This window comes from Nomascus leucogenys, chromosome 22a (genome assembly GCF_006542625.1).
Source record: "Nomascus leucogenys isolate Asia chromosome 22a, Asia_NLE_v1, whole genome shotgun sequence".
In the NCBI taxonomy this organism is placed as follows: Eukaryota; Metazoa; Chordata; class Mammalia; order Primates; family Hylobatidae; genus Nomascus; species Nomascus leucogenys.
In genome coordinates this window covers 55163224-55189535 of record NC_044402.1, presented here as the reverse complement: position 1 = coordinate 55189535, position 26312 = coordinate 55163224, and the positions used below count along the sequence as shown (strand labels likewise).

Below are 26312 nucleotides of genomic sequence, written 5' to 3'. Positions count from 1 at the left end.
CACTGCACTCCAGCCTAGGCAACAGAGTGAGACCCTGTCTCAAAAAAAAAAAAAAAAAAAGGAACTTAGATGTGGCCACAAGGCAGGTTCCTGGAGTCCCTGCACAAAAGCCCTAGATATCAGAGAGGTCCCAGCTGGGATGTGTGGGGACTCTCCCATCCCCCTTACCCTGACTGTTGGTTGGGGAAAGGAGTAGCCTGCAGCTGTCCCCCACAAGCTCCCCTTACATCCCCATTCACTGGAAAGAATGTTCTGGAAAACACTGTTGGCCTGAGAGCTATTGCTGTGTGCAGGTGACCCAGTCGCTCTCATCCCTGCCCCTCAGGGCTCTCATTCCTCCACGCCTGGCTCTGTCCTCCCCTGGAACCAAGGAACCTAGTGGAGCCAAAGAAGAGGAGAGAGACTGGGAGAGGGTGGTGGGGAAGGGAGAAGGAAAGGAAAGGGGGAAGAGGCCCGTCTGGGGTGGGGCCCACACTGGCTTGGACTCACAGTCATCCCAGTGATTTTACCTGGGGAAGCATTCCCCTAACTGACCCAGGCTTGAGCTGTCCTGGCTATTTTGGAATTGGCGGGGGAGTGTCTGAAAACTGGGCAAAGGACTTTAAAGAAGGACCCCTTCTATGTGCCCCCAGCTCCTCCCTCTGCAGAAGGAAGCAGACCCTGCGGGGGAAGGGAGCATCCGCCTGGCCCCCACCCCAACCCACCCCACCACACCTGGCCTCTGCTTTCACTCATGGGGTATTTTTACTTTTCCCTTGTTCCTGTTACATGATCAAAGGAAGGAGGGGAAGCTAAAAGAGGCGGTGGCTTGCCCAGCTCTCTGGAGAAGCTCAGAAAAGGCAGGCCTGGTGGGACTGAGGGGTGAATAGGGACCTATGGGCAGGGGCTGGGACCCAGTCCTGTGGGAGGGAAGTCTCGCAGGGGATCTGACCAGCTTGGGGCTCCAGGCTCTTGATTCTAATCTGCGGGTGTTTGCCTTTCTCCTCTTGGAGGCCTTCTTCCCCCATGGCGTCTGTCCTTCCCCGTGTGTGTGTGTGTGTGTGTGTGTGTGTGTGCACGCGCGCACGCACTGCTCAGCCCAGACGTGCTCCAGCCTCAAGGAGAAACCAGTGTGAGCCCTCACGAAGAATCTGGAAGCCTAAGCAGGGCCTGACTGTCAAAAGCTGCTGCGCATTGGTCTCCCAGCCTGAATCTGCCCTGCTGTAGCCCCGGCACACAGCCTGTCATGATGCCAAAAAGCCCTCTGTTTGAAATTCATGGAAACTGATCATAAACTCACAGGACCTTAGAACTGGCAAGTCCTGAGAGATCCTCTGGGCCAGCACAGAGGAGCAGCCAGGGGCACTGGCAGCCTGCACAAGCTCTGTGCCCCTGGCTAGATGTCACTTAAGCACTTGGTGCCTTGGCTTCCTCATCTGTGAGATAGGGATAAAAATACCATGAAGCTCATAGGGATGTGGGGATTACATGAGAAAATGTAGGTAAAGCACTTAGAACAGTGCTTGGCACATGGCAGTGGTTGTCATTTGCTGTGATTTCTCAACAGGGCACTGTCGGCATTTGGACAGGATGGTGTTTAACTGTGCAGGCTCTCCCACCCACAGCTGGCCAGTTAGCATCTCTGCCCCCTGCCTGCACACGGGCTAGTAGCTGACTCTCCTCCATCATTGCAACAACTGAAAATATGTCAGCAGGGGCAGTATGGCCCCCAGATTGGATTTCACTCCAACCCACCCATTTTACAGATTTTCCTGAGAACTAGCAGGGATGCGCCTTATCTCTAGCTACTGCAGCAGGACCATGAAATTAGTCTATGGCTCTTGTGGTTTCTCTATTCTGAATTACCTGGTACTTGCATTAGCAACTCATACCCCACCTCCTGTCACTATGCATAGCCATCTAGGACAGAGATCTGGTAAATTCATTCACAGGAAGGAATGAGTGATGATGACAGCTCCATACAGGTGCAGCTCCCCGCCTTGTATTTTAATGGCTCTTAAGCCTTCCCCAAAGCACTGGCCTTGGCCCCCAGTCCTAGGTCCCTGGCTCCTGGCTCCAGGGGAGAGGGTGGTATTGTGAAACTTTCTGTCAGCTTCACTGGGGCTTCCCAGTGTGGCTGATGTGGCTTCTAGTCCTGGATGCATCTTGATTTGCTGTGTGACTTTGAGAGAATTATGTGATACCTCTGGGCTACCGGTTCACCTGCAGCATGGGTCCAGGGAGAATTAGTAGCCATATTCTTGGTTTCTGAGGAGGTAATGTGAAGGGAGCATTTTGAGGAAGGGGTGAAATGTGAAATGAGGGTCTAGAAGGCTGGAGAAGCTCAGGAGCTGAGGCTGGACTCTGGGGCACTGCAGCTTCCTTCCCTCCCCTTGGCCCAGAACTGGAGCAGTCAGGGACTCTGTGGGGGGAATGACAGGTGGGGGTGGGATGACCCTGAGACCACGGCTTGGTCTCGATGGAGGGACCACATCTCTGGGGAAGCCTCGCAATGCCAACACAAGCTCCTCTTCCAACTGCTTGGGGAAACTGAGGCACAGAATGGACAAGTGGCTTGCTGGTCTTCATTTGACAAACCCCTGGGGAAGGGGGCCTTGGGTTCGGCCCCCAGCCAAGCCCTGATTCAGCTTCCATCGCTTCTCCCTGTGGCCTCCTAAGTGGTGGGGAGGGCGGTTGCTGGCTTTGAGTGGGGAGGCTGGGGTGAGGGAAGTAACCCCCGGGGGAAATTAGCCCAAATTAGCAGTGAGAATGAGGAAGGGCTGGTGTTCTCTTCTCTACTCTTGCAGATAAATATTTAATCACAACAACAATAATAATGATGATGATCTTAATAATGTGCAGTAGCTCAGGCCGTAACCCGAGCCCTGCTCTCAGGGGGAGGAAGTGGGGGTGGGGAGAAAGAGCAGTGGAGAAATGGAGAGATGAAGAAAGTCAGGAGAGGGAGGGAGGGAGGACATGCAAGCTGAATGGAAGCCTGCTCCTCATGCAGGGGCTGCTGGGTTTCCCCTACTCTGCCTGGGGTAGCTGTGTAGCTGGGGTGGAAGCAGGAAGAGTGCAGGGTCCGCCTTGCGCTCCCTGATTCAGGATGAAAATCCAGAACCCCCACAGCCTCAGCTCCTCCCTGGCCTTCCCTTGGCCTTCAGAGTGAGCAGCTCCCAGCCTACACCACTGCATTCCAGGATAATTTCTTGAGGGGGCCTTATTTGCGTTCCTGGGTCTCTGAGCCCCGGAAAAGCCAAAGTATCTCGGGTTCCAGAGCTGACAGCAGGAAAGCTGGGCTGCAGTAGGCATTGTCCAAACTTTATCTGAGCTTGTAATTAAACTGCACACTCCCTGTGTGACTCAGACAAAATGCTCTCCTGCTCTGGGCCTCAGTTTCCTCATCTCTATAATGGGATTGGGCCCATAGGACCTGTTTCTTGCTCTCCTTCATGTGGGTGTGTTGAGGAAGGCCCCTCTTCCTCCCAATCCAGTTTGAGGCTGTTCCTGGGGAGTGCGCTCTCTGATGCCCGGGCTACTATAGCAGTGGGTACAGGCCTTAGGAAGCTTCAAACATGACCTAATTTCTGCCGTACACTCTCCCATTTAAGCCAGAGTCGAGCAACGGCGGAGAGGAAACCAAGTCAGGAGATTTATGGAGTCTTCGGCGATAACCTCTAGCATCTCCTTCTCTCGGGCTCCTGATGAGAGATGAGACTAGCTAATGTCTTCTTTGGGCTTCTGTTTGATACTCTCTCTCTCTCTCTTCCCCTTCTAAGGTTGGTAGGAGAGAATTGGAGCTGTTTTCTCCTTGATGCCAAGATACGCCAAGCTAGGAGCACTCTGCCCTTTCCACAGTCATCCACTGAGAACAGGCCTGCAGGAGGGGACAAGGATCAGAGCCTTCCTGCAACCCCGGCCACTGCCTGCTGTCTGTGGGCCTGGACTGTGCGGGCAACTGCGCTTGGCCCGAGTGACGAGGAGGTGGGAGAGGGTAGCAGCATGGGTTACACGGTTGGCTGCCCTCAGTCCCCCTGCTGCTGAAGCTGCCCTGCCCATGCCCACCCAGGCCGTGGGGCCAGGGGCCTGCCAGGGCTAGGAGTGGGCCTGCCGTTCATGGGTCTCTAGGGATTTCCGAGATGCCTGGGAAGAGAGGCTTGGGCTGGTGGTGGGCCCGGCTGCCCCTTTGCCTGCTCCTCAGCCTTTACGGCCCCTGGATGCCTTCCTCCCTGGGGAAGCCCAAAGGCCACCCTCACATGAATTCCATCCGCATAGATGGGGACATCACACTGGGAGGCCTGTTCCCGGTGCACGGCCGGGGCTCAGAGGGCAAGGCTTGTGGAGAACTTAAGAAAGAAAAGGGCATCCACCGACTGGAGGCCATGCTCTTCGCCCTGGATCGCATCAACAACGACCCGGATCTGCTGCCCAACATCACCCTGGGCGCCCGCATTCTGGACACCTGCTCCAGGGACACCCATGCCCTCGAGCAGTCGCTGACCTTTGTGCAGGCGCTCATCGAGAAGGATGGCACGGAGGTCCGTTGTGGCAGTGGCGGCCCACCCATCATCACCAAGCCTGAACGTGTGGTGGGTGTCATCGGTGCTTCAGGGAGCTCGGTCTCCATCATGGTGGCCAACATCCTTCGCCTCTTCAAGGTCAGTGCCTTGGTTGGTCCCCTGATGTGCTCTTCCCCCAGCGAACTCTGCCCGCCACACCCCAGGGTGCCAGGCCTGGCCGACCAGCCCCTTTTTCCTCCTCTTTTCCTCACTCCAAGGGACAGTTTTTTCCTCAGAGCAGTGTCTGGGAATTTGGGGCAGCTCTTCCTGGTTTCAGTATGTTGTCTTGTGGTCTTAGCATAGGCAAAGCAGAGTGAAAGGCATCGGGACCCAGCCTTGTGGCGCTGACCGAGGTGCTGAAACAGCACCTGCCGCTGGAGGCTCGGTGAGCAACTCCACTCCTCTCTGGGGAATTCTGTACCAGGAGGGAAAAGGATGTTCTGGAGAACGACAGAGGGAGGAGGAGATAGGCAGACAGACAGATAAAAAGATAGGCAGGTGGATAGACAGAAAGGCAGACAGACAGATAAGAAGAATGGAAATATGAATGCTGGAGATTGCCAGGGAGAAAAAGCAAGACTTTTGTTTCGACATTGTTTTCATATAATTGCAATTCCCAAGAAAGATGTTTTTCTTCTGGGTAGTTGAGGAAGCTCCCTGTGGCCCTCCTGCCCCACCCGAGATTATGGTTGGAGAATGTGTCTTCATTTTTTGAATGGGGTGTGGGGCTGCTGAGCCTGCAGAGAATGCAGATGAGAACGGGAAAACTGAGGCCTGAGAGAGTAGGCGGTCTCTGTTTCTGGTGCCCTGGGCCCTGAACCAAGCTTCCCTCTGTGATTTCCTTCCTTCTGCCCTTCTTCCCTGCACACCTTTCTCCCTTTCCTTCTGGAATCCCTCCCAGCCCCCTTCTTGCCGCCTCCTTTCCTCTCTTCCTGGGGCAAGAGCTGCTGATTTGCAATTCAATTGGAGCCAAGTGCTTCGCTAAGCTGCTAAAACAACTGAAAGCTACCGGGTAGAGAGAAAAACATTACAAGCATTTTACCAATAATTATGTGCCCGTTTCTCTCTTGGAGCCTGCCTTGTTTGCTCTGTGTGTGTGTGTGTGTGCGTGTGTGTGTTTGTGCGTGTTTGTGTGTGTAGGGAGGGGAGGAGAGAATGGGGAGAGGGAAGAGGAAGGGACACAGAGGAAGCTGCTTGGTCCCTCCCTCACCCTGGTGTCAGATTCTCGGCCTCTGGAGTTGACCTTTGTCTCCCCCAAGTCTCCAGGGCTAGGAAGTAGACTGAGAGAGGCTGTTTTGCACCAGGCACGGTGGGGAGAGCTGAGCCTGGACCACTCTCACTGGGGCCCTTTCTGGAAGCCATTAGCCCACTTCCCATGATGCATCAGGACTTGGGGGCATGTCTGCGGGCCCGGGTAGAAGTGGAGATGAAGGGAGAGGATGGTCCCAGTGTTGGGGTGGGGGTGAGGAAGCTGGTGGGTGTGAGTGGCAAAGGGAGGAGGCCAGAGTTGTGCTGTCACATGTCTGGGTGGGGCAGGACTTTTGCCATTGGCTGCTCTGGGGCTGAAGGGCACGTGTGCGCCCACCTGCGTATGCAGTCATGTCTCTGGTATGCTCTGTGGGCCTCGAATATAGGGCTTTTCCTGGAGTGTTGGTTTTACTTGATGAGTTGGATGAAAACACAATTTTAATTTTGAAACAAATGGATGCATTATGAAGACTGCAAAATTTGTACATGGTTTTGTTTTCTATTTTTTTATGATCAGTGGTTGAACATGGATGTACGTAGTTTGAAGATGAAGCAGGAAACTTGAAAACATTTCTGCCCTCGCGGTAGGCAGCTGGAACAATCCCTGGAGGCTGTGTCACTCTGATCATCTTTCACGGTTCTTTGGCAGGATAGTTCGGGAATGGTAGCCTGGTTCAGTCCTCCCACCACACCCAGTTTTACAGTGGGGACTGCGGACAAAAGGAGAGGAGGAGCTGGCTGGGCTGTCCCAGGCCAGGGCCTAGTGATGGCTCAGGCCAGATGAGTCATCACTTCAGGCCGCCTGGCCCTAGCCTGGGAGCTGAGGCAGCCTGGGCCATCCAGCAGAGGGGACAAGCCTTGGACTCCTCCTTGTCAGCCTGGCAGAGTGGGGCACAGATCCCCAGCCTCCAGGAAGGCCACCCCACAAGGGAGGCTGCTGTATTCTCTTTATCCGAGCTTGTAATTAAACTCCTTTAGTGACTCTGGGTCTTTTAGAAAGATGGTAAAACAGCCTGGTCCAGCCCTTGAACCTGTGACATTGGTGAGGATCCCTTCCCCTGTTTTCCAGAGCGGAGTGAGTGCTTACTTTACAGGGAGGTGGAGAGGCCCAAAGGAGCTGAGAGCGCCCCATCACTTGGTACATGGCAAAGGCTCAAGGAATGGTCACTCAGAGTTAGGTCTTAAAGTGTGTTCTTGGGAACACAGATATTTTGAGATGAGACTCTCAGTGCCCCAGACAGGGGAGTGGGTTGCAGCTGCTGTGCTAACCTCTCCCAGCAAGGGGAAGGGCCAGGGTGGGGTGAGGGGCCTGGGGTGAAGAGCCTTACCATCCCGGGGGTTCATGGTGTCCCCTGTTTGGCCACAGAGGAGCATGGTGTGGTCTCAGTTTGGTCTGTGCCTCCTCAGAACACAGGATGGAGTGGTTGGGGCAGGGGTCAGGAGCCCCCCAGGCTGCACAGAGAGCAAGGCAAGACCGGGAGGTAGAGACCTGGGGAGTGGAGAAGAAAGCAGGACAGGGGGGCAGAGCTGGGCAAGGAAAGGGAGGGGCGGTGGGGAGGAAACCAGCTGGCTGTGGCCTGCATTCCCTGGGTCCCTTTTAACGGCCTTAATGTTCCAGGCTGGTGACAAGAGGCCTCCTCAATAATTAAGCTGATAGAAATGGGAGGCTGGGTGAGAAACTTAAAAGCCATTTACAGAAGCAAAAAGATTGAACTTTGGGGAGGGAGGTCGGGAGCAGGAGGAGCCTCGGGAAGGAGAGGATGAAGGAGGGATGCCTTGGGGGAGGGGACCTGCGCCCACCGCCGGGTGTCCATTTCAAAGGGCACCACTGCAGCCCCTGCCCTGCTTCCCTAATGATGGGTTAATGTGGCCTGCTGGGAACTTGGCACCAGAGGCTGTGATGATAGCTTTCCTTCCTGCAAGAGGTGGACTTCCGGTGCTTGGCTCAGAGGGGAGCCCTGGGTGTGGGGGCACTCAGGTGATTTCCTGCATGGAGAATGCTAATGGAGTGCAGTCAGGGTCAGGATGTGAGCAAAACTCACAAGCCTCAGAGCTGGAAGGGGCCAACCTCTTGCTCTACAGATGTGGAGGCTGAACTCTGATAAAATGACAGGGCAGGGCTCAAAGCCAGGTCCCTTCTCCCAGGCCTGACTCCTGGGAGACTGCCTGCTCAAATCAGCTGAGTGGGAAGTGGGACTTGAACAGGTCTCTGTTGGGGACCAGAAGGCCTGACTCAGAATTCATAGGTCTGACAGCTTCTATCCCTAACTTCCCTGCTCCCACCCCTTCCTTCATTTGCAATTTGTCCCACTCTTTCAGGACAGAGGTGCTGATGGGTGTGAAGAATACCTTTTGGTGGGCAGTGGTTGTAGCCTGTACAATGCACTGTTTTGGGCCCAGCCCAGGTTCTGGAGCAAGTCAGGCCTGGGTTTGAATCCCTGATTCCCTAGTTACCTCACCTCCACTTACCACGCCAGTTATTTACACCATACTGTGAATGAGCCCATAAGACCTTTCTGTGGCTGGCGCAGTGGCTCACACCTGTAATCCCAGCACATTGGGAGGCTGAGGCGGGTGGATCACCTGAGGTCAGGAGTTCGAGACCAGCCTGGACAACATGGTGAAACCCCGTCTCTACTAAAAATACAAAAATTAGCCAGGTGTGGTGGCATGTGCCTGTAATCCCAGCCACTCGGGAGGCTGAGGCAGGAGAATCACTTGAACCCAGGAGGCAGAGGTTGCAGTGAGCCGAGATCGCGCCACTGCACTCCATCCTGGGTGACAGAGTGAGACTCCATCTCAAAAAAAAACTTTTTCCTGAGAAGTCATTGTTCAGGGGAGGAAGAGCAGACTGGAGACACCCCCAGAGGGAAGCAGTTTCCAAATTCTGTACCTGTAAGAGCTCAGGGGGATCCAGAAATAATTTCTTTGAGTCTTTTACTCATTTTGCAGTGGAAGAAGCTAAGGCTTGGAGAAGGGGGCGCTGCACAGCATGGGGGTAAGCATTTGGACTCTGGAGCCAGGCAGCCTGAGGTCTGACCACCCTGGCAAACTGCTTAACCCTTCTCTGCCTCAGTTTCTTCATTTGTAAAATAGGGATGATAATGGTGCGAGCCTCATAGGACAGCATGTGGATTAAGAATTAAGGTCCAGCTAGGTGTGGTGGCTCACACCTGTAATCCCAGCACTTTGGGAGGCTGAGGTGGGCAGATCACTTGAGGTCAGGAGTTAGAAACCAGCCTGCCCAACATGGTGAAACCCTGTCTCTACTAAAAATACAATAATTACCTGGGCATGGTGGCGGTTACCTGTAATCCCAGCTACTCGGGAGGCTGAGGCAGATAAATTGCTTGAACCCGGGAGGCAGAGGTTGTACTCAGCAAGATCGCACCATTGCATCCCAGCCTGGGCGACAAGAGTGAAACTCAGTTTCAAAAAAAAAGAAAAAAAAAAAAAGAGTTAAGGTCCAAGAAGGCCTAGCATGGTGCCTGGCACACAGTCAGCCCACAGGAAATGTCACAGCACAGCTTGTAGCTGGGCCTTAAGTCAGCATGAGGGACTCCGCCGATGCGGAAGAGGATGGAGCGGGCAGGCAGCGACAGACGGTGACCTTTAAGGCTGATCCCGGAGAGTTCCCCACCATCTGCTGGGCCTCTTGCGTCTTCCTGCCACGAGCGCAGCACTCAGTGTTGAGACCGAGCAGACAACTTAACTTTGGGTAATGAGAATTTCTTGCTATCACGAAATGGGGCGTGGGAAGGGGGAGCAGAGGTGGCCTCTGTATGCCACCCCTAGCCTGGCGGTGTGAGTTCCCTCCCCTCGTCCCATGTCGGGCTGCATGTGCCCCCTAGGCTCTTGGCTGCTTCTGGAGCCGGGGCTATGGGTGTGGCCCTGGGGGAACACTGGCTTAGATTCCACAAGATGTTCTGTGGAGGATGTGGCTTTGTGTCTGTATGTGTTTTCACTACACAGCCAGGAGGAACTCTAGAGAGAGCCCACCCGCCCTACTGCAGCCTGCCCATCTTGACCAGGCCAAGGAACCTGGAGGCATTTTTGACCACCGTCTTTCTGTTAATCAGCTCGCCCTGCAGGCTCCACTTTCGGAACTTGTCCTGGACATGACAACTCCTCATGGCCTCCACCCCCATAGTCTCTTACCTAGCCCATTACAGAAGCCTGGTCTTTCCTCTCCCTGCCTCCAAATGGCCTCTCCACAGCCAAACCTTCACTCAGCAGCCGGAGAGATCTTTCTAAAACCCAGATGGAATCCACTCAACCCTCTGCTTAAACCTTTTATTGGCTTCCCGTTGCTCTTAGATTAAAATGTGAACTCCTTTCCTGTCTGAGAGGCCCTGTGCTACCTGGTGCCCCTGACGTCCCTTTGTCTCTCTGGGCACTGCCCACACCAGTCATACTGTTTTCTTTATGCTCCTTGAAGACACCATGCTATTTTCCAACTGCAGGGCCTTTGCACCTGCTTGCCTTGCTGTCTGGAGTCTTCTCTTCCCACTCTTTGAAGCTGGATCTTTCTCATTCAGCCTTGAGCTTAAATGGCCTCTCTTCAGAGAAGCTCCCTGGCCCCTGGCTATTCTGTCTGTTTCCCTGTTCTTTTCCTTGATGGTGCTCATCACAGTTGCAGTCATGTACACATTTGTTTTCCTTTTTGCTATTGACTTCCCCTCTAGCCCAGGGGTTAGCAAACAATAGACTAGGAGCCAAATACGGCCCGGTTTTGTACAGTTCATGAGCTAAAAAAGGCCTTTATGTTTTAAAGGGTTGAAAAACAAAAAGAAAAATAATGTCATGATACAGGAAAATTATATGAAACTCAAATTTCTGTGTCCATAAATAAAGCTTTATGGGAACACAGTCATGCCGATTCACTTATGTCTTGTCTAGGGCTGCTGTCAGGCTACAAGCACAGAACTGAGTAGAGGAGACAGAGACAGAGCTGGCCGCCACTAGGCTCTGCGCCCCACCCATAGAACTCCCAGCTGACGCGGGCCCACAGTGGCCCTCAGGAAGCCCTCACCAAATGGACTCATGGAGGGATGGGGAATGGGAGGGAGACCTCTGCAGCCCCCATGTCTGCAGCAACAGCTGGGCTGGTCTTGGGAGCTGAAGTCTTGGGAGCTCCCTGCGAGCTCCTGGCTGTGGGGATGGGTGTGGCTGGAACTACCTTACCATTGGGTCAGGCCAGTGCCCACTAGTGCCCACTACTGGTGGCATCCAGGGTCAGCTGGATATGTTTCTTACCCTCAAAACAACTTCTCCAGGTCCCCACTGACTCAGGGATTTCCTTTCACCTAAGGCTTTGCTCCTTGTTAAGGGGGATCGCCATGTACCATTTTAGGCTGTCGTTAGAGATTTGTCCCAACAGGGCTTGCTCTGTAAATGTTGGGGGTGGGGGGTGAATGAGGGACCCTCTCTAAAAGGTGACTGAGGTGAAATAATTAGAACATTTACATAGCACTTACCCTGTGCCAGGCTGGTCCTAACCCTCACAGCAACCCCAGGGGCAGGTACACAGTTGTTATCCCTATTTTGCAGAACTGAGAACTAAGGCACAGAGAAGCTAAGCAACTTGTTCAAGGTCACACAGCTAGTAAGTGGTGGAGCCTGGATTTGAGCCCAGGCCATCTGGCCCTAAATCTGCCTTTTTTCACCACTCTGCTCTCCTGCTTCTTGACCACCAGCTAGGGGTGGGTTTGAGACCTGGCTTGATGCTTGCTTACTGCATGGCCTCTACAAGCCTCAGTTTACTCGTCTGTGAAATGGGTGCGATGATACCCAGCTGGCAGAAGCGATAATGTACCCAAAGCCCTCAGGAGGTGCTCAGGGGAGGCTAGGGATACAGAATAGGATTCGATAGATGCTGGAGTGCTCGTGAGGTGCTGGGGAAGGACAGAAAGGGTTGTCCGAAGTAGGTCTTGCTGAGGGTGACTGTCAGGGGCAGTTCTCCTGAGGGGAGGGCAGAGAAGCCCCCTGCCGAGATAGTCTCTCTTTCACCCAAACCCCCACTGTGGTGAGAGCCTGGGAAGGGGAACCTCCAGACCAGAGCCAGGCCTGAGGCTGAATAGAGAGGGGAAGGGACGTGGAAGGAGGGGAACCCTGGCATTGGGCAGCCCCAGGAGCCCTGAGGGGAGGCTCAGAGCCCCCCTAGCTACTGGCAGCCAATCCTCTGTGTGTCCTTGGGCAGACCCCTCCCTGTGGATTGGGGCAAGCGGGGTAGAAGTTGCTTTGCTCTAGTGGCTTTCAAGCCTAGCAGCTTGTCACAATCATGGGGGGGTTCAGGGAGCATTGGATTCCTGGATCCCCAGCGGGCCAATAAGACTCTGTGCCCAGGGTCTTTTTTTGGACACCTAGTAGCCTCAGCTGGCCACTGACCCAGAGCCTCGAGTCCTTAGTTTTCTTCTCCAGGGAGAGCCCCACTCACCCTGCAGTCCTCTCAAGCCTGCTTCCTCCGAGGGGAACCCTGAGGTATGGGGGGTTTGGAGTGGAGGCAGGCAGGGGTCACCTTTAGCATGCGGTGACTGGATGGGCAAACAGGCTCATTCCTGCAGAGGTAAAAGGTACGCGTGCTTTGGGAGGCTGAGGCGGGCAGATCACGAGGTCAGGAGATCGAGACCATCCTGGCGAACACGGTGAAACCCCATCTCTACTAAAAATACAAAAAAATTAGCCGGCTGTGGTGGTGGGCACCTGTAGTCCCAGCTACTCGGGAGGCTGAGGCAGGAGAATGGCGTGAACCCGGGAGGTGGAGCTTGCAGTGAGCAGAGATAGCGCCACCGCACTCCAACCTGGGCGACAGAGCGAGACTCTGTCTCAAAAAAAAAAAAAAAAAAAAGGTAAGCGTGGAGGCCTTTGGGGGCCTCTGGGAAGACCTCCTAGAGAGGCTTTGGAGGAAGGCCCCACGGGCTCCTGGAGCCCAGGTGGGAGCTGATGGGGCCTCTGGATGTGATGCGTGGCATTATGGAAGGGCTGAGGTGGAGGCTGAGTCTAGGGGGGGTCCTCAAGTTCATGAATGCTGGCTTCTGGCTTCCTCTCTCCCATCTGGAACTCACTTTGTCCATCTGTAAAGAGTCATGCATTTATTTGTTCATTTACTGAACCTACTGGCCATCTCCTCCATGCCTGGCACTGCTAGAGCAGCGGTCTGTCTCAGCTGCACATTGGAATCACTTGGGGAGTTTAGAGAAGCCTCATACCCTGGCCCACCTCAGGAATTCAGATTTAATTGAGATTGGGCCTGGGCTGCCCGAGTGATGACAGGTGCATTCCAGGTGGAGAACCACCCCTCGAAGTGAACTTTATCACGCAGGAAGCACTCGGGTGAGCCCTGCCCTGGTGGGCTTCCACACTGGAGGGAGAAGGCAGGCAGTGGGAAGACAAAGCATGTAGTGCGCATCGTCAGGGGAGCAGTGCCCCGCAGAGTCACAAAGCAAGGAGTGGCTGGAGAGCCTCACGGGAGGGAATGTCAGTCTAGGCAGGGTTGGTGGGGAGGCCTTGTTGCAGAGCAGACTTTTGTGCAGAACCTGGACGGAGTGGAGGGGCCACCCTGTGGCTGTGAGGAAGAGTGTTCTAGGCAGAGGCAGTAACACGTGCAGAGACCCCGTGGGCAGGACTCTGCTTGGCAGTTGATCTGAGCGGGGAGCTTGAGATGCGGGTCTGAGACAGTCCGGGGATCAGGGAGAAGGCCTCCAAACCCCTCCTGATCCTTCTTGCTGCAGAGGGTGTCGTGGGAGGACAAGTCACCAGGTCTCTCGGGACCCCTGTTTCCTCACCTATAAGGTGGGTAGATGGTCCCTGAGTAGCCCTTGTGAAGCCATGGAGGTGAGAGCTCCGTGTGAGAGGCTCATTCTTCCCCTGGGCTCCCACCCTGATGGCTTTTGCCCACTCGGGCCTTCCTGGGCCTCTTCAGACCCCACCCCATTACTCCCCCCACCCCCCAGCCTGAGGATGGACAGAGTTGGGTGCTGGAGACCAGAGAGAGGAAGGGCCAGCCAGATGGGGATCCCCGAGGGGCGGTAATGTGGTGGCTGCCGCATGGACCCTGGGGCCAGCTGGCCTGGGTTCATACTCCTGCTCTGCCATTTGTTGCCTGGGAAAGCCTCTCTGTGCCCCTGTTTCCTTGTGTGTAAAATGGGGATGCCTGCAGCACCCACTTCATAGGTGCTGTGAGGATGAAATGCGTGCACAGCAAGGGCCAGGGCAGTGCCTGGCGCGTAGACCGTGGAGCGTGGAACAGAGTACCAGCTCTGGAGGCGGCACGTGGTAGTTGGTGCAGATCCTGGCTCCAGAAGTCTGACCCTCCTGGACCTCGCTCATCTCAGCTGGGAAGTGGGCAGAATCACGTGCACCTTTCCGGGTGCAGGTGAAAATTGCAGTGGGAGCTGGTAGTGTGGCGGGCTCACACAGGGCCTGGTCATGTTTGTCTTCATCTCCTGCCGAAGGAGCATCCAAGGGGCCTTTGAGGGGTGTGGCCTGAGTCACGAAGGGTGGGGAGCATGGTGATGGGGAGGGGCACATCACCGCATTGAGGCACAGGATGACTCTGGTAGGTGTGCCAGAGCATCCTTACATGGGGACTTATTGACCTGGGGTCCTCTGGCCCTTCACACTGTTGGGTGGCCCTGCTGCGGGCGCTGGGGTGATCTCTGGCTCTCTATGCAAGGTGCCAGTGAAGCAACCTGTGGCCCAGGTCCTGCTTTTGAGGCCTGCCTCTGCTGCCGACTCGCTGTGTGACCTTGGGTAGCGTGGCTGCCCTCTCTGTAAATGAGAGCACAGGATCAGGCAGGCTCTGAGGTGACCCCGCTCCTCCTCACCCAGTCATGCTCTGTGCTTTCCATGACCTGCCTCCTGGCCCTGCTCAGGCCGTGTCCTTCTGGAATGCCCTTCTTGCTGCCTTGTGGGCAGTCAGACTGACTCGAATCCAGCAGGACTTAACTGACCTTCCCAGGGCATGTGGGGGCTCTTGCGGGAATTGTGTCTCTCCCCACAGTTCCTGAGCTCCTTGAGGGCAGGATTGGGCTGAACCGCTCTTGGTCATCCCCCCAATTTCCAGTGCCTGGCCCAGAGACAGACAGACAGACAGACAGACAGACAGAAAAACCGGGGAAGCCGCCAGCCCGGGGCCTGGGTGTGGAACTGAGGGACAGGATGGTGCCTGCAGCAGGGGTGGACCTCCCTTAGTCTGCAGGGTTAGCTGCCCTCCCACCCCCCACCCACCGCTGAATGAACCATGTGCCTTCATTTTTCTCCCAACTTTCTCAACTAGCATTTTTATGACCCAGACATGTTGGAAATAAAAGGAAGGCAAATTCTGCTTTCTATTCCAGTTGACCTTTATGCTTGCCACTCACTCGAGGCCTGGGCTGGGGGCAGTGAGGAGAGGCAGGGCCGGCCTATGTGCTTGGTTCCATGTGGAGAGTGGTGGCCCGCAGCTCTGTTGCCGGGAGGGGAGCCGGAACACAGTTTTGTCCCCTCTTTCCCTGTCTGTCTATCCCCAGCTTCCTGCCTCCTTCTGTCTGACTGTGGCTTTCTGTTCCCCTCTCATGTCCTCCACCCCATCTCTTTCTTCCCTCTGGTGCCTGTTGGACTCCTTGTTGTCCCACACCACCCAAGCACAGAGAGAGAGTGTTGGGGCTCCCTCTCTGTTTGGGTGGTGTGGGACAGCCTCAGCCTTGGTGGCCTGTGGTTAAGGGCTGGAGGCAGAATGGCTGTCAAGCCCACCTGTTCCCTGTGGGACACATCCCAGCCTCTCTCCTACTTGGCTGCCCACCTGCTTGCCCGGCTGCCTCATACCTTGATACAGCCTCAGGCATCTCAGTACTGAGCACTTCCTGGTGGGCACCCACCCCACCAGACCCCTCCCTCCGACTCAGGGTGTCCCTCAGTCCCACCACAAGTTTTGGCACTGCTCAGGGCCATGCTCTCCTTGCCTGTGGGTAGGGTGGCTGTGGGTAGGGTGGCTGTGGGTAGGGTGGCTGTGGGTAGGGTGGCTGCTGGAACAGCACAAAGTGATTAGCTCAGTGCCTGGCACATCGTAGGCACTCAGGAAACAGGAGCTGTTGTAAAGTGGGCCTATGTGTGAGGAGAAGGCTGGATTCTCCTTCCTGTCCCTCCTCTCATTCCTTTATTCCTGGACCTCATTTGTCTCCAGGCCTCAGTTTCTCCCTGGGGTCTGCTAAGAGGTGGTGCCCCAGGAGGAGGGATGCTCTGCTCAGCCCTGCCCCTGGCCCAGCACAGGTGCCCTGAGCAGGGATCTGCCTCGAAGGCGCTGCCTGGTCCTGGTCTCCAGCCAGCTCCAGGGCGGAAGAGGGATTGAAAACTCATCAGAGTTGAAATCTCCTGGAGGGGGAGCTCTGGCTGGGTAGAGCGGGGCCCTAATGGGAGCGGACAGAGGTAGCACTTGCCTCGTTCTCTGTCCCTGGGGCTGTGGCTGAGCGGAGGATGGGCAGCATTAACCTCCGTCAGGGCCCTGGAGAGGGTGGTGTTTATGTTCAGTGCAGTCTCCTCCCTCCGTCCCAGCTCAGGCTCTGGAAGCTGTCAGGGAGCCCAGTGAGATCCCCACAGCAGAGCAGCTGGAAGAGAACAACCCTTAATCCCAGGGAATGAATTCCAGCTGGGAGACCCTAGCCAGGGAAGGAGTGTGAGGCTTAGGACTGGGGGGTGGTGTGTGAGGGTGCGTGGTTTCCGGGGTCGGGTCTGTTCTGAGAGGAGACTTCAGCAGGAAGTGGAGTGTGCTCAGCTCTCACCACGCCGCCTTTTACTTTATTGAAAATGAGTGGCACGTTCAGTGTGGGTCCGTCATGAAGGGCTTTCTCTCTTTCACCAAGGTGTGCATATATCTTAATAAATGATTTAAAACATATGGAAAATTATAGAGGATAATATAATGAATTACCCTGTACCCAAGACCTGGCCACATATTGATATCTTCCAGTAACAGTTTCAAAATTGTTTAAGAAAGAAAACTTTGCAGGCTGGGTGCAGTGGCTCATGCCTGTAATCCCAGCACTTTGGGAGGCAGAGGTGGGCGGATCATGAGGTCAGGAGATCGAGACCACCCTGGCTAACACAGTGAAACCCTGTCTCTATTAAAAATACAAAAAAATTTGGCCAGGTGTGGTGGCACGCCCTGAGAGAGGGCATGATGTGCTCGTGTGGGGAGGTTGGCTGTCCTGCTCCTGGGAGGCTGCTGGGGCTGAGGGGGTGATGTGGCAGGAGCTGGGGACATGACAAACGTGTCTTCCTGCCCGAATTGGTAGCTCCTGACAGCCGGGTCTCTGGTTGCAGCTGGAAGGAGGTTTTCGAGAAGCCTGAAGTGAGAGGAAATGTTAAGTGCCTTATAAGTACTTTGATTATTTTAAATTCCTTAAGTGGTTTTCTAAGATGGTCCTATGTATCCCAGGGACACAGACACAAAATCAATTAGGAAAGTACAACAAACCCAACAGGGGGAAAGAAGGGGAAGCCAGGAGCCCTCACCTGCCTTCCTTCCCTCCCTCACCCCCACAGTGCCTGGCTGATCAGCCTGGGCCAGGACTCCTCCCTCACCTCCCAGCCCCGGGCCAGGGAGCCCCAGGCCCTGTGCTGAGGCCTCGTGGAGGGAAAGAGTGGAGGGAAAGAGTGTGCGTGCTGGGGAGGGGTGCCTGAGGGTCTCCTTCAAAGATGGATTTCTCTCTCTCCTGAATGAGCCTCTATTCAGTGGCCTTGCAGGAGTCTGGGTTCCCCAGGCCTGGCTTACCCCTCAACCCCACAGATGCAAAATCTTTGGTCATTCTTTCAAGTTCTGGTATTACTGTCTGAATGCATCATACATTCCAATGGTTCAGTCTTCAAGGTACCAAGAGACACACTCCAACCCCAGCCTGGCCCTGGAGGCAGCCATTATTCCCCGCGTACCCTTCCAGAGAACCTCAGGCCTGCGCACGGGCTGGGGTGCGTGTTGCCTCTAGAGGCTGGGTTCTCTGGACATCCTCACCGCAGGCCTGGGGTAGGAAGGGGATTAAATGCACATATATGGCCCCCGCATTCTGCCCCCTCTACGCCCCCGCAAAGCTGCAGCACCTGCCGGGTCATCTTGCAGCATTCCCAGGGACACGCTTTGTCAGTGCGTAAGGACCTTTTTCTTTTTCTTTCTTTTTTTTTTTTTTTTTTTGAGACAGAGTCTCGCTGTCGCCCAGGCTGGAGTGCAGTGGCGCGATCTCGGCTCATTGCAGGCTCCACCTCCCGGGTTCACGCCATTCTCCTGCCTCAGCCTCCCGAGTAGCTGGGACTACAGGCGCCCGCCATCTTGCCCGGCTAATTTTTTGCATTTTTACTAGAGACGGGGTTTCACTGTGTTAGCCAGGATGGTTTCGATCTCCTGACCTCGTGATCCCTTTTTCTTTGTGTGGCTGCATAGTGCCCCTGCTTCTGGTCTCCTCATGATGGACATTAGGTGGTTTCCAATCTAGGCTCCGGCAGAGCTGCGGTGGAAGTCTCTGCATGGGCCACTTTGCACATCTCTGCAGGACAGACTCCTTCCCACAGAGGGCTGGGTCAAAGGGCAGGTGTGTTTGCAATTTCCCTGCACGTGGCTGCATTGCCCTTCTGCCAGAGAGGGGCAGGGCTGGTGCTGTGGTGTCCTGTGGCACCTCCACCTCTGCAGGACATGCCCAGAAGGAGGCCCTGTGGCTGATCCCGACCTGGCCTCATGTAGCAGGTCAGGGACTTCATCACTCACTCCCTCCCGCTTGCTTGCTTTTCTTTCTTTCTTTCTTTCTTTCTTTCTTTCTTTCTTTCTTTCTTTCTTTCTTTCTTTTCTTCCTTTCTTTCTTTTCTTCCTTTCTTCCTTTCCTTCTTTCCTTCTTTCCTTCTTTCTTTCTTGGAGTCTCTCTCTGTTGCCCAGGCTGGAGTGCAGTGGCACGATCTCAGCTCACTGCAACCTTCACCTCCTGGTTTCAAACAATCCTCCTGCCTCAGCCTCCCGAGTAACTGGGATTACAGGCAACCGCCACCATACCTGGCTAATTTTTGTATTTTTAGTAGAGATGGGGTTTTGCCATGTTGACCAGGCTAGTCTTGAACTCCTGACCTCAGGTGATCCACCCGCCTTGGCCTCCTGAAGTGCTGGGATTACAGGCGTGAGCCACTGTGCTCAGCCTCGTCACCTGTTTCTTTTGTGGATCTCCACAGAATCTAGAGGGATGAATCACATATTTTTATTTGTTTTAACAGAGAGGTGTCAATATAGGAAAACAAATCTCTGCTCCTAAAAGAAATGAGGCAGAGAACCCACTGGAAGTTAGCAGCGAGTACCTGATTCAACCATGAACATTTTAATCTTCATGAGAGATTAAGTTAGTGGGTTTGGTTCCAGTTTGTACAGTTGTATTCATTTGGTAAATGTTTACTGAAGATCTGCGACAGGCCCTCAATTTTGCTGTTGAACAAAGAGGTGGGTTTTTCCTTTGCTTTTGTTTGCTTTCCAGTTCAATTAAAAAATGCGTATTTTATGTGCACCTTGGGAATTAGCATGTGAGGATGGCCCACAGTTTTCAGGACTCTCAGATGCCTGCTGTAGGCGGCTTCTGGGCATTTCTTAGAAACTCCAATGGGACAGAGGGCCTGGTGGAGAACGGTAATAGGGAACTCAGGGATAAATCCCAATAGTTCACAATTTACAGGCTTTTGCAGTCACTTCTTGATCATTCCACACAAGAGTCCTACAACACGGTCAGGACAGCTTTTTTACAGATGAGGAAACTGAGGCCCAGAGAAGTTAATGTGTGGGGGGGCACCTCAGCCAGTTAGAATCAGAGCTGGGCTTCGAATCAGGGTCCCAGCCCCCCAGCACAGTGCCCTGCCCCTGCCCACACCTGGAAGTCATGAGTGTGTCCTCCTAGTCCAGCAGCTCTTAGCGCAGGAGCCTATGGGTGCTTTGTAGGCTGGAATCAGGTAAGCCCTTGCTCTATCCCATTAAGCACGGAACAGGCAGCCTTGGGTCCCTGTGTGAGTGTGGCTCGATGTCCCTTAGCCCCTTCCTGTTGTGGTGGTTATAAAAGCCAGCATGCTTGTCACAGATTTGGAAGAAAACAGAAAAGCATGAAGAAGCAATTTGAAATTGCTCATTCATTCTGCTATCAAGGATGGCAACCTTGATACATGTGTATATTTCCTTCCAGCCCTTTTTCTGTGTAATTTACCAAATTGAGATCACAACATCTATATGGTTCTGTAGCCAGCTTTTGTCCACTAGACTACAGTGGTGAGCATGTTCCAATATCCTTGATTAGTCTTTGAAGCCTGGCATTCAATGGCTAGGTCATCACCCAAGGGGCCCTCGCATCTTTCATGTACTGCGTCTCGCTAGTGGCTGGTTGGATGTGAGATCTTGGGGCTGCTTACCTGGCTGCATCTGTGCGTTTCCAGTGGCCTCTCTCTCCATGAGGAGATGCGACGGTGCAGCCTTGGGTGCTGGGTGGTGAGGAGCAGGAGGTGGGAGGCCCTACCTAATTGGAGCAGTTATCATGGGAAAGACAGGTGCTCAGGTGAGCTCCCCATGGGGGCAGGTGAGGAGGTGGATGTGGCAGGTGGAGTATAGGAGGCAGCCAGGTGTCCCAGGTGATACTCAGGGTCCTGGAGAGACATGCCGGATGAACTGCAGGCATGGGAGCCAAGGACTATGGCTTCACTTCATGCTTGCTCAGGATGAAAGCCCCCTAAACCCCGAAATTCAACTCAGGGATTTAAATCCAGTGTGGCAGCTGAGGTAGTGGGTGGGCAGGGAGCCAGGTTAGCAGGGAGGGATGACCTCACAAGTATCCTTCACCACGGACAGGTGGGGTTCGTGGCAGGGGGGCCTGGGAGAAGGAGGCAGATACCCCTGAGGCTCCCAGGTTGGCATGGCCTTGGAAGCCCTTTTGGGCTGGCCCAGCCTGTCTCGCCCACCTCATCTTTGTTCCCTCCCTCCGGCCCTGCCATTTTCAGTTCCATTTCCCCCGAGGCCAGTCTCTAAATCCCCCCAGCTTCCCATCTGCTGGGCCTCTGCTTCTGATGGTCCACCTGCCCCGAAGAATGCTCTGTCTGCCTTTTCATTCCTTTACATTTTTTTTTTAAATGGAGGTACAACTTATACACTGTAAGATACACAAATTTCAGGTGTATGACTCTTTGAACTTTTATAAATGCATATGATGGTATCAGATAGAGAACGTTCTCAGTGCCCTGGAAAGCTCCCTTGAGCCCCTCCTAGTTAATATTCTCTCCTCCCCAAGGATAATCAATAGCCTGATTTCTAACTGTGTAGACTGGTGTCGCCTGGTTTTGAGCCTCACGTAACAGATTCATGCAGCGAAGTTTTTATGTCCAGCTTCTTTTGCTCACATTGTCTGTGAGAACCCCCTGGGGTTGGGTCTGTTGGTGGTCTGCTCGCTTCTATTGCTGTGTACTCTTTCATTGTATCATTGTTCGGGTAATTCATAATTTATTTACCCTTTCTGCTGCCACTGGACATTTGGGCTGAATCCAGTGTTTGGCTATTATGAATAGAGCCGCTCTTAACATTTGTGTACATGTCTTTTAGTGGATGTAAACGCTCGTTTCTCATATACATATTTTAAGTGGAATTGTTGGCTCATAGGTTGCATGAATGATTAGCTTTAGGAGGTACTGCCAATCATTTTCCCAAAGAGACTGTACCTTCTTGCCACCTTTCTTTGCTTTGGTAATTCCACATTTGTTTTGAGGCCCATCTCCAATGCCCCCTCTTCCGCTGTCCTGAAGAGAATAACCCTGGTCACTGGGGTGTCAGCTGTACCAGGCACGGTTGTGTTTCTCTTCTTCCCTGCTCTGATCTCCAGTGCCTGGAACATAGTAGGTGCTTAATAAAATGAATGGTTGGATTTATGTGCCTGGCATGTGCTAGGTGTTTTACACAGGTTATCTTGTACGAGTCACCGGCTAGGAAGTCAGTATCACTGGCCCCATTTTACAGGAGAGGAAACTGAGGCTTGCTCAGAAAGCAGTGGAGGGAGGCCTACAGCGCTGCCTGTCCCTGAAGCTGGTGCTCATTCTGCAGTTCTAGGCGGCATGTGTTTGGAATTTCTTGCTCTTTTTCAGCTCGCCCACTTTGATTTCACTCGGCCTCATATTCTAGTCCGGGGGTTGTTGAATTAAATCTTGTGGGTGACCCAGTTAGTTTGTGACCCAGCCAACTCCTGAAGGATCCATCGGCTCTTTCTCCATTCTGAGTCTGTGCCCCAGAATCAGGGATTTCCAGGTTGGATAGGGGTGGTGAGGCTGCAGAAAACCCACTTGTATATAATTAAAGCCCTCTTCTGGTGCGGCCAACATCGGTACATCATTTTTACCTTTTCAAAGTCCCTTTCCATTGATTGACCGTCCATGGAGGTCACAGTCTGGCCACTGTCATTTGCATTCTCTGAGTGATAACAAATGGAGCCCAGGGAGGTGTGATGTGTCCGCAGTTCCTCCTGGAGCCTGAAGAGCTGGGGTGAGAACCTCGAACTCCTCCTCCAGCCTCGCGCTGTACAGTTATTTAGGGAGGGCTGGGAGCAGACAGAGGATTGGAGTTAGGCCCAAAACCCAGCAAGGCTTGTTTTGTCCCAGGGCCCCTTTGGGAAGCTAGAAAGGCTCTTTCAGAGCATCGATTTACTAAATGGTCTTTTAGAGGCCTGAAAGATTTGCCGAGTGTCTTGGGGCAGACCCCTGGAGGCTGCTGTCCAAGGTCCCGAACCAGGACCTCGTGGCTGGGAGCAGGGGAAGGGGCAGCAATTTGGGCTTGGGAGTGGTTATGCTTCCCAGGGGGTGCGCTCCTGCCAGTTTTGGTGGGAGTTGGGCATGTGGCCGGGCAGACGGTGCGGGTGCTGTGATATTTTAATTGAAGCCTGGAGACACGGGTTGCTCTCTCTACTGCGCTAACAATGTAGGGAATAAATAATTCAGCAGTGGCTGTGTTGTGCCTGCTGTCTTCACCCACGGGGGTGGCCACACGCATGCACACACACACATGCACACACACACACGCACACAAGCACGCACGCACACATGCAAGCTGTGGAGTGGGCCAGGAGCTGCTGTTCTGGCTGGTGGCTGGCCCAGAGGCAGCGCGTTGCCGTTTAGGCAGGGCCCTGACCACCTCTCAACCCTGGTGAATCTCTTTGCACCCAGGCAACCCCTGAGGAGGGGTTAGCAGAATCTGAGGACAGCTGCTCCTGGGTGCAGTGATTAGTGGCACTTAAAGGTCCGTTTGTCCTCAGACCCGCCTGAGATGCTGGTGACCTGGAGGAAAGGCTCCTCATAATGGACATGCTTCCTGGGCTGTGTTTTGAATGGATTCCATTTGATTCAGCAAACATGTATGGAGCTCCAAGTTTGTGCAAGATACTGGAGCAGGTGGTGGGGATGGGCAGGACTGCCAAGTGAATAAATCTGGATCTTTCCTGGATGGGGAGGTGTGACGGGCATGTGATTTGCCACAGCTCAAATTGGGGTATGGGAGGGCTGTGAGGGGGTACAGGTGAGGGTCTAGGGGCTCAGAGGAGGGTGAGGGCAGTTCTGACAAGGCATGCATGGGGCAGCCCTTGTCAGAGGTGGAGCCGGGCAGTGTCCTCAGGGCAGAGGGTGGGCACAGGTGGGACCTTGGGCTTGTCTGTGACAGGGATGTGGCGTGCAGGAGGGTTGGGCAGGGGTGAGTGGAGAGGGGCTGGAGGAAATTGGGGGGCTTAGGTCAAGAAGGTGGACTTGATCCTGCAGGATGGTTTTGGGAGTTAGAAGTATTCCTTTGGGTGTGGACTGGAGGGTTGGTTGCAGGGCAAGGCCTGAAGCTGAGAGGGTGTTGAGGAGACGGATGGAACAGTTCAGCCTGGAGATGATGGTGGCCCAGATCATGGCCTTATGCATAGTGACATCCATTGGTTCATATATCCACCAAATAGCTGGTGAGCATCTTTTAGGAGCAGATGTTGGGTTGGGCTGAGAATGCAGCAGAGTGAGCCAAACGCATACCGTCCTTGCCCACATGGAGCTGACCTTCTGGAGTGGGGAGAAAAACAGGAGACATGGTGTAATCACTTACATGAGTGGGGACAGGTGCTGTGGAGGGGACCTGCCCAGGGCCAGGGGCTAGAGAGGTGAAGGAGGGCTCTTGTACACAAGGCAGTCAGGGAAGACCTGGGGAGGGGATTTTGGAACACAGACCCAGGTGAGTGAGGAAGGCAGCCAGGTGGCTGGGTGGTGTTTTGGGTGGCAGGCACAGCCAGTGCAAAGGCCCTGAAGCAGGAACGTTTTTGGCCCATCTGAGGAGCAAGGGGGTTGCTCAGAGGGGAGAGGAAGGTGTGGCAGGGTTGGGTCAGCAGGGCCTGTGGGCTCTGAGACAGAGGAGGACTTTTACTCCAGGTGCAATAGATAGCCTTGGAGAGTTTTAAGCAAGTAACATAGTTAGACTTACGTTTTAAAAAGTGCTCCCTGGCTGCCATGTGAAGACCAGATTTGTAACACTGTTAGAGCCTTCAGCTGCACCCTGCTCCCCCACTCCTCCTTCCTCCCTTCTCCTCTCACTCCTCCCAGAGGGTCATCAGCCTCAGCCCTGCTCCACAGAAAGCCCCTGAGGAGGCTTCCAGAGGGCTGGGCAGTTCTGCAGAGCCCCATCCTCCCTCCGAGTCCCACCCCAATCCTCAAACCTCAGCCTAACCAAGCTGAGACCTCCAGCTACTGCTAGATAAACCCTGCCCAAGGACGTGCGTCTGTTTTCCTTGTAAAGTGGGCATTTCGACAGATATCTACCTACCTGGGTCGACGTTAGGTTTAAATGGGAGAATGTGGCCAGGCACAGTGGCTGAGGCCTGTAATCCCGAGGTGGGAGACTCACTTGAGCCCAGGAGTTCAAGACAAGCCTGGGCAACATAGTGAGACCCCATCTCTGCCAAAAATTTAAAAATTAGCCAGGTGTGGTGGTGAGCACCTGTGGTGCCAGCTTATCAGGAGGCCGAGGTGGGAGCATCGCTTGAATTCAGGCGTTTGAGGCTGTGAGTGAGCTGTCACTGCACTGTTGCACTCCAGCCTGGGCAACATCTCTAAAATAGAAAGAAGTGAAAAGAAAGGAAGGAAGGGAGGGAGGGAAGGGAAGAAAAGGAGGAAGGAAGGAAGGAAGGAAAGGAAGGAAGAAAGGGAAGGGAGGGAGGAAGGAAGGAAAACAGAGAATGTATGTAAAAGCTGTAAATGAAGGCCATTATTATTGCAATTTTCAAACCCAGAGGGAATGACCAAAGGGAATGGTTAAGGACAGACCCTGAGAGCAGTTATTTAGCAACCTGTGACTCCAAAAGATGGCCCTGGAGAAAACATAAGTGGATTCAAAGCTGCAGGGAAGAGAAGTTTGGGGAAGCAGATGCCTAGCAAACTGACGGAGGAAGTTAGGGGTATGGGGGCATCCCTGGCCGAGAGGTGCAGTGAGGGCATCTGTGCTGCTCACATTCTTGGTGTTTCATGCCCTGGGCCCCAGGCAAGGGAGGGAGCCAGGCAGGGGATAGGGCGGGGGGCTGAGTCCTGTTTTCACTAGAGGTTTTTCCTGAGCTTCCCCTGCTGCCTCCAACCCCTTCCCACCAAGAAGCTGGGGCCAGGATAGTGTTTCCAGCTGGAACCTGCCATGGGCACTAAAGTGTCCTCATTTTGGGGGGAAGCTCACACTCCCCACCTTCCACACTCAGGCCCTTCTCTCCCCCACAGAGAAACTGGTGAGTGCCCCCAGCTGCATCAGATAAGACCCAACAACAGGGACCTCCCTCTCTTCCACCTCAGGAGGGTGGTTGAGTTAACTGCCTTTCATATTTTTGGCAGAGATCTGGCAGTGAGACCCAAACAGGGAATGCACTAATTGAGGGGCTCCTTCTGGGAAACCCCTCTGATTGGCGTCCAGGAATCTTGGGTCTGCCATGGCCGCCAGCCTGGCATGGCTTATAGAGCTGTAAGCAGGGAGATGCTGCCTCCCTGGGGCGGGGGAAAGGAGGAAAAGAAAGGGCCTGTTTAATTTAATTCCGTGTTTTATCGCTCGTTGGATAAATAACCTTCATTAAGATGGAAGGTGGGGGGATGGACAGGGAGAAGTTTGATTAATTTCAAGCTGGTTTCTCATTTGTTAATTTTCTCCCAGTTCAGCAGGATTATTAAAACAAATTACAGGCACTGCTCTCTCCTCCCTGGGCTGAAGCAGGGCTCTCCAGGAGTGATCATGTCCCCCCTTCCACTACGTTTATTTAGGTGCAACTTGGGGTGAGTGAGGAGGCCTCCCCATTTCAGAATCTCCGGGCAAGACTCCTTTTCTTATTGAGAAACCTCAATAAGATCTGGACAATCAGGAAATGGAACAGGTGGGGGTGCGCCTGGTCTCGTCACCCTCCCCCAAGCAGTGCCAACTCCTGGGCAGGCTGGTGACTGAGGAGAGGGGCAGTGCTGCCAACTCCAGCCCATAGTGTCCCGGGGGGCAGCCTCTGGGCATCCCCAAGCTGGTGCCAGTGCACA

General features: G+C 54.0%; 1 protein-coding gene across 11 annotated transcripts in view; it reads left to right on the top strand.

The window, feature by feature from the left end:
* Window positions 1-26312, top strand: part of GRM4 (glutamate metabotropic receptor 4) — a 127821-nt gene that overhangs the window by 8485 nt on the left and 93024 nt on the right. For 10 of the 11 annotated variants that reach the window (XR_004028034.1, XM_030804108.1, XM_030804110.1 and 7 more), the window contains exon 2: window positions 3759-4637. Coding sequence is in view for 9 of the 11 variants with exons in the window: in XM_030804108.1 (XP_030659968.1) it covers window positions 4119-4637 (519 nt within the window). In the remaining 2 variants the exon portion in view is untranslated. The remainder of the gene's footprint in view (window positions 1-3758; window positions 4638-26312) is intronic. The other variant, XM_030804109.1, reaches the window with a different exon arrangement.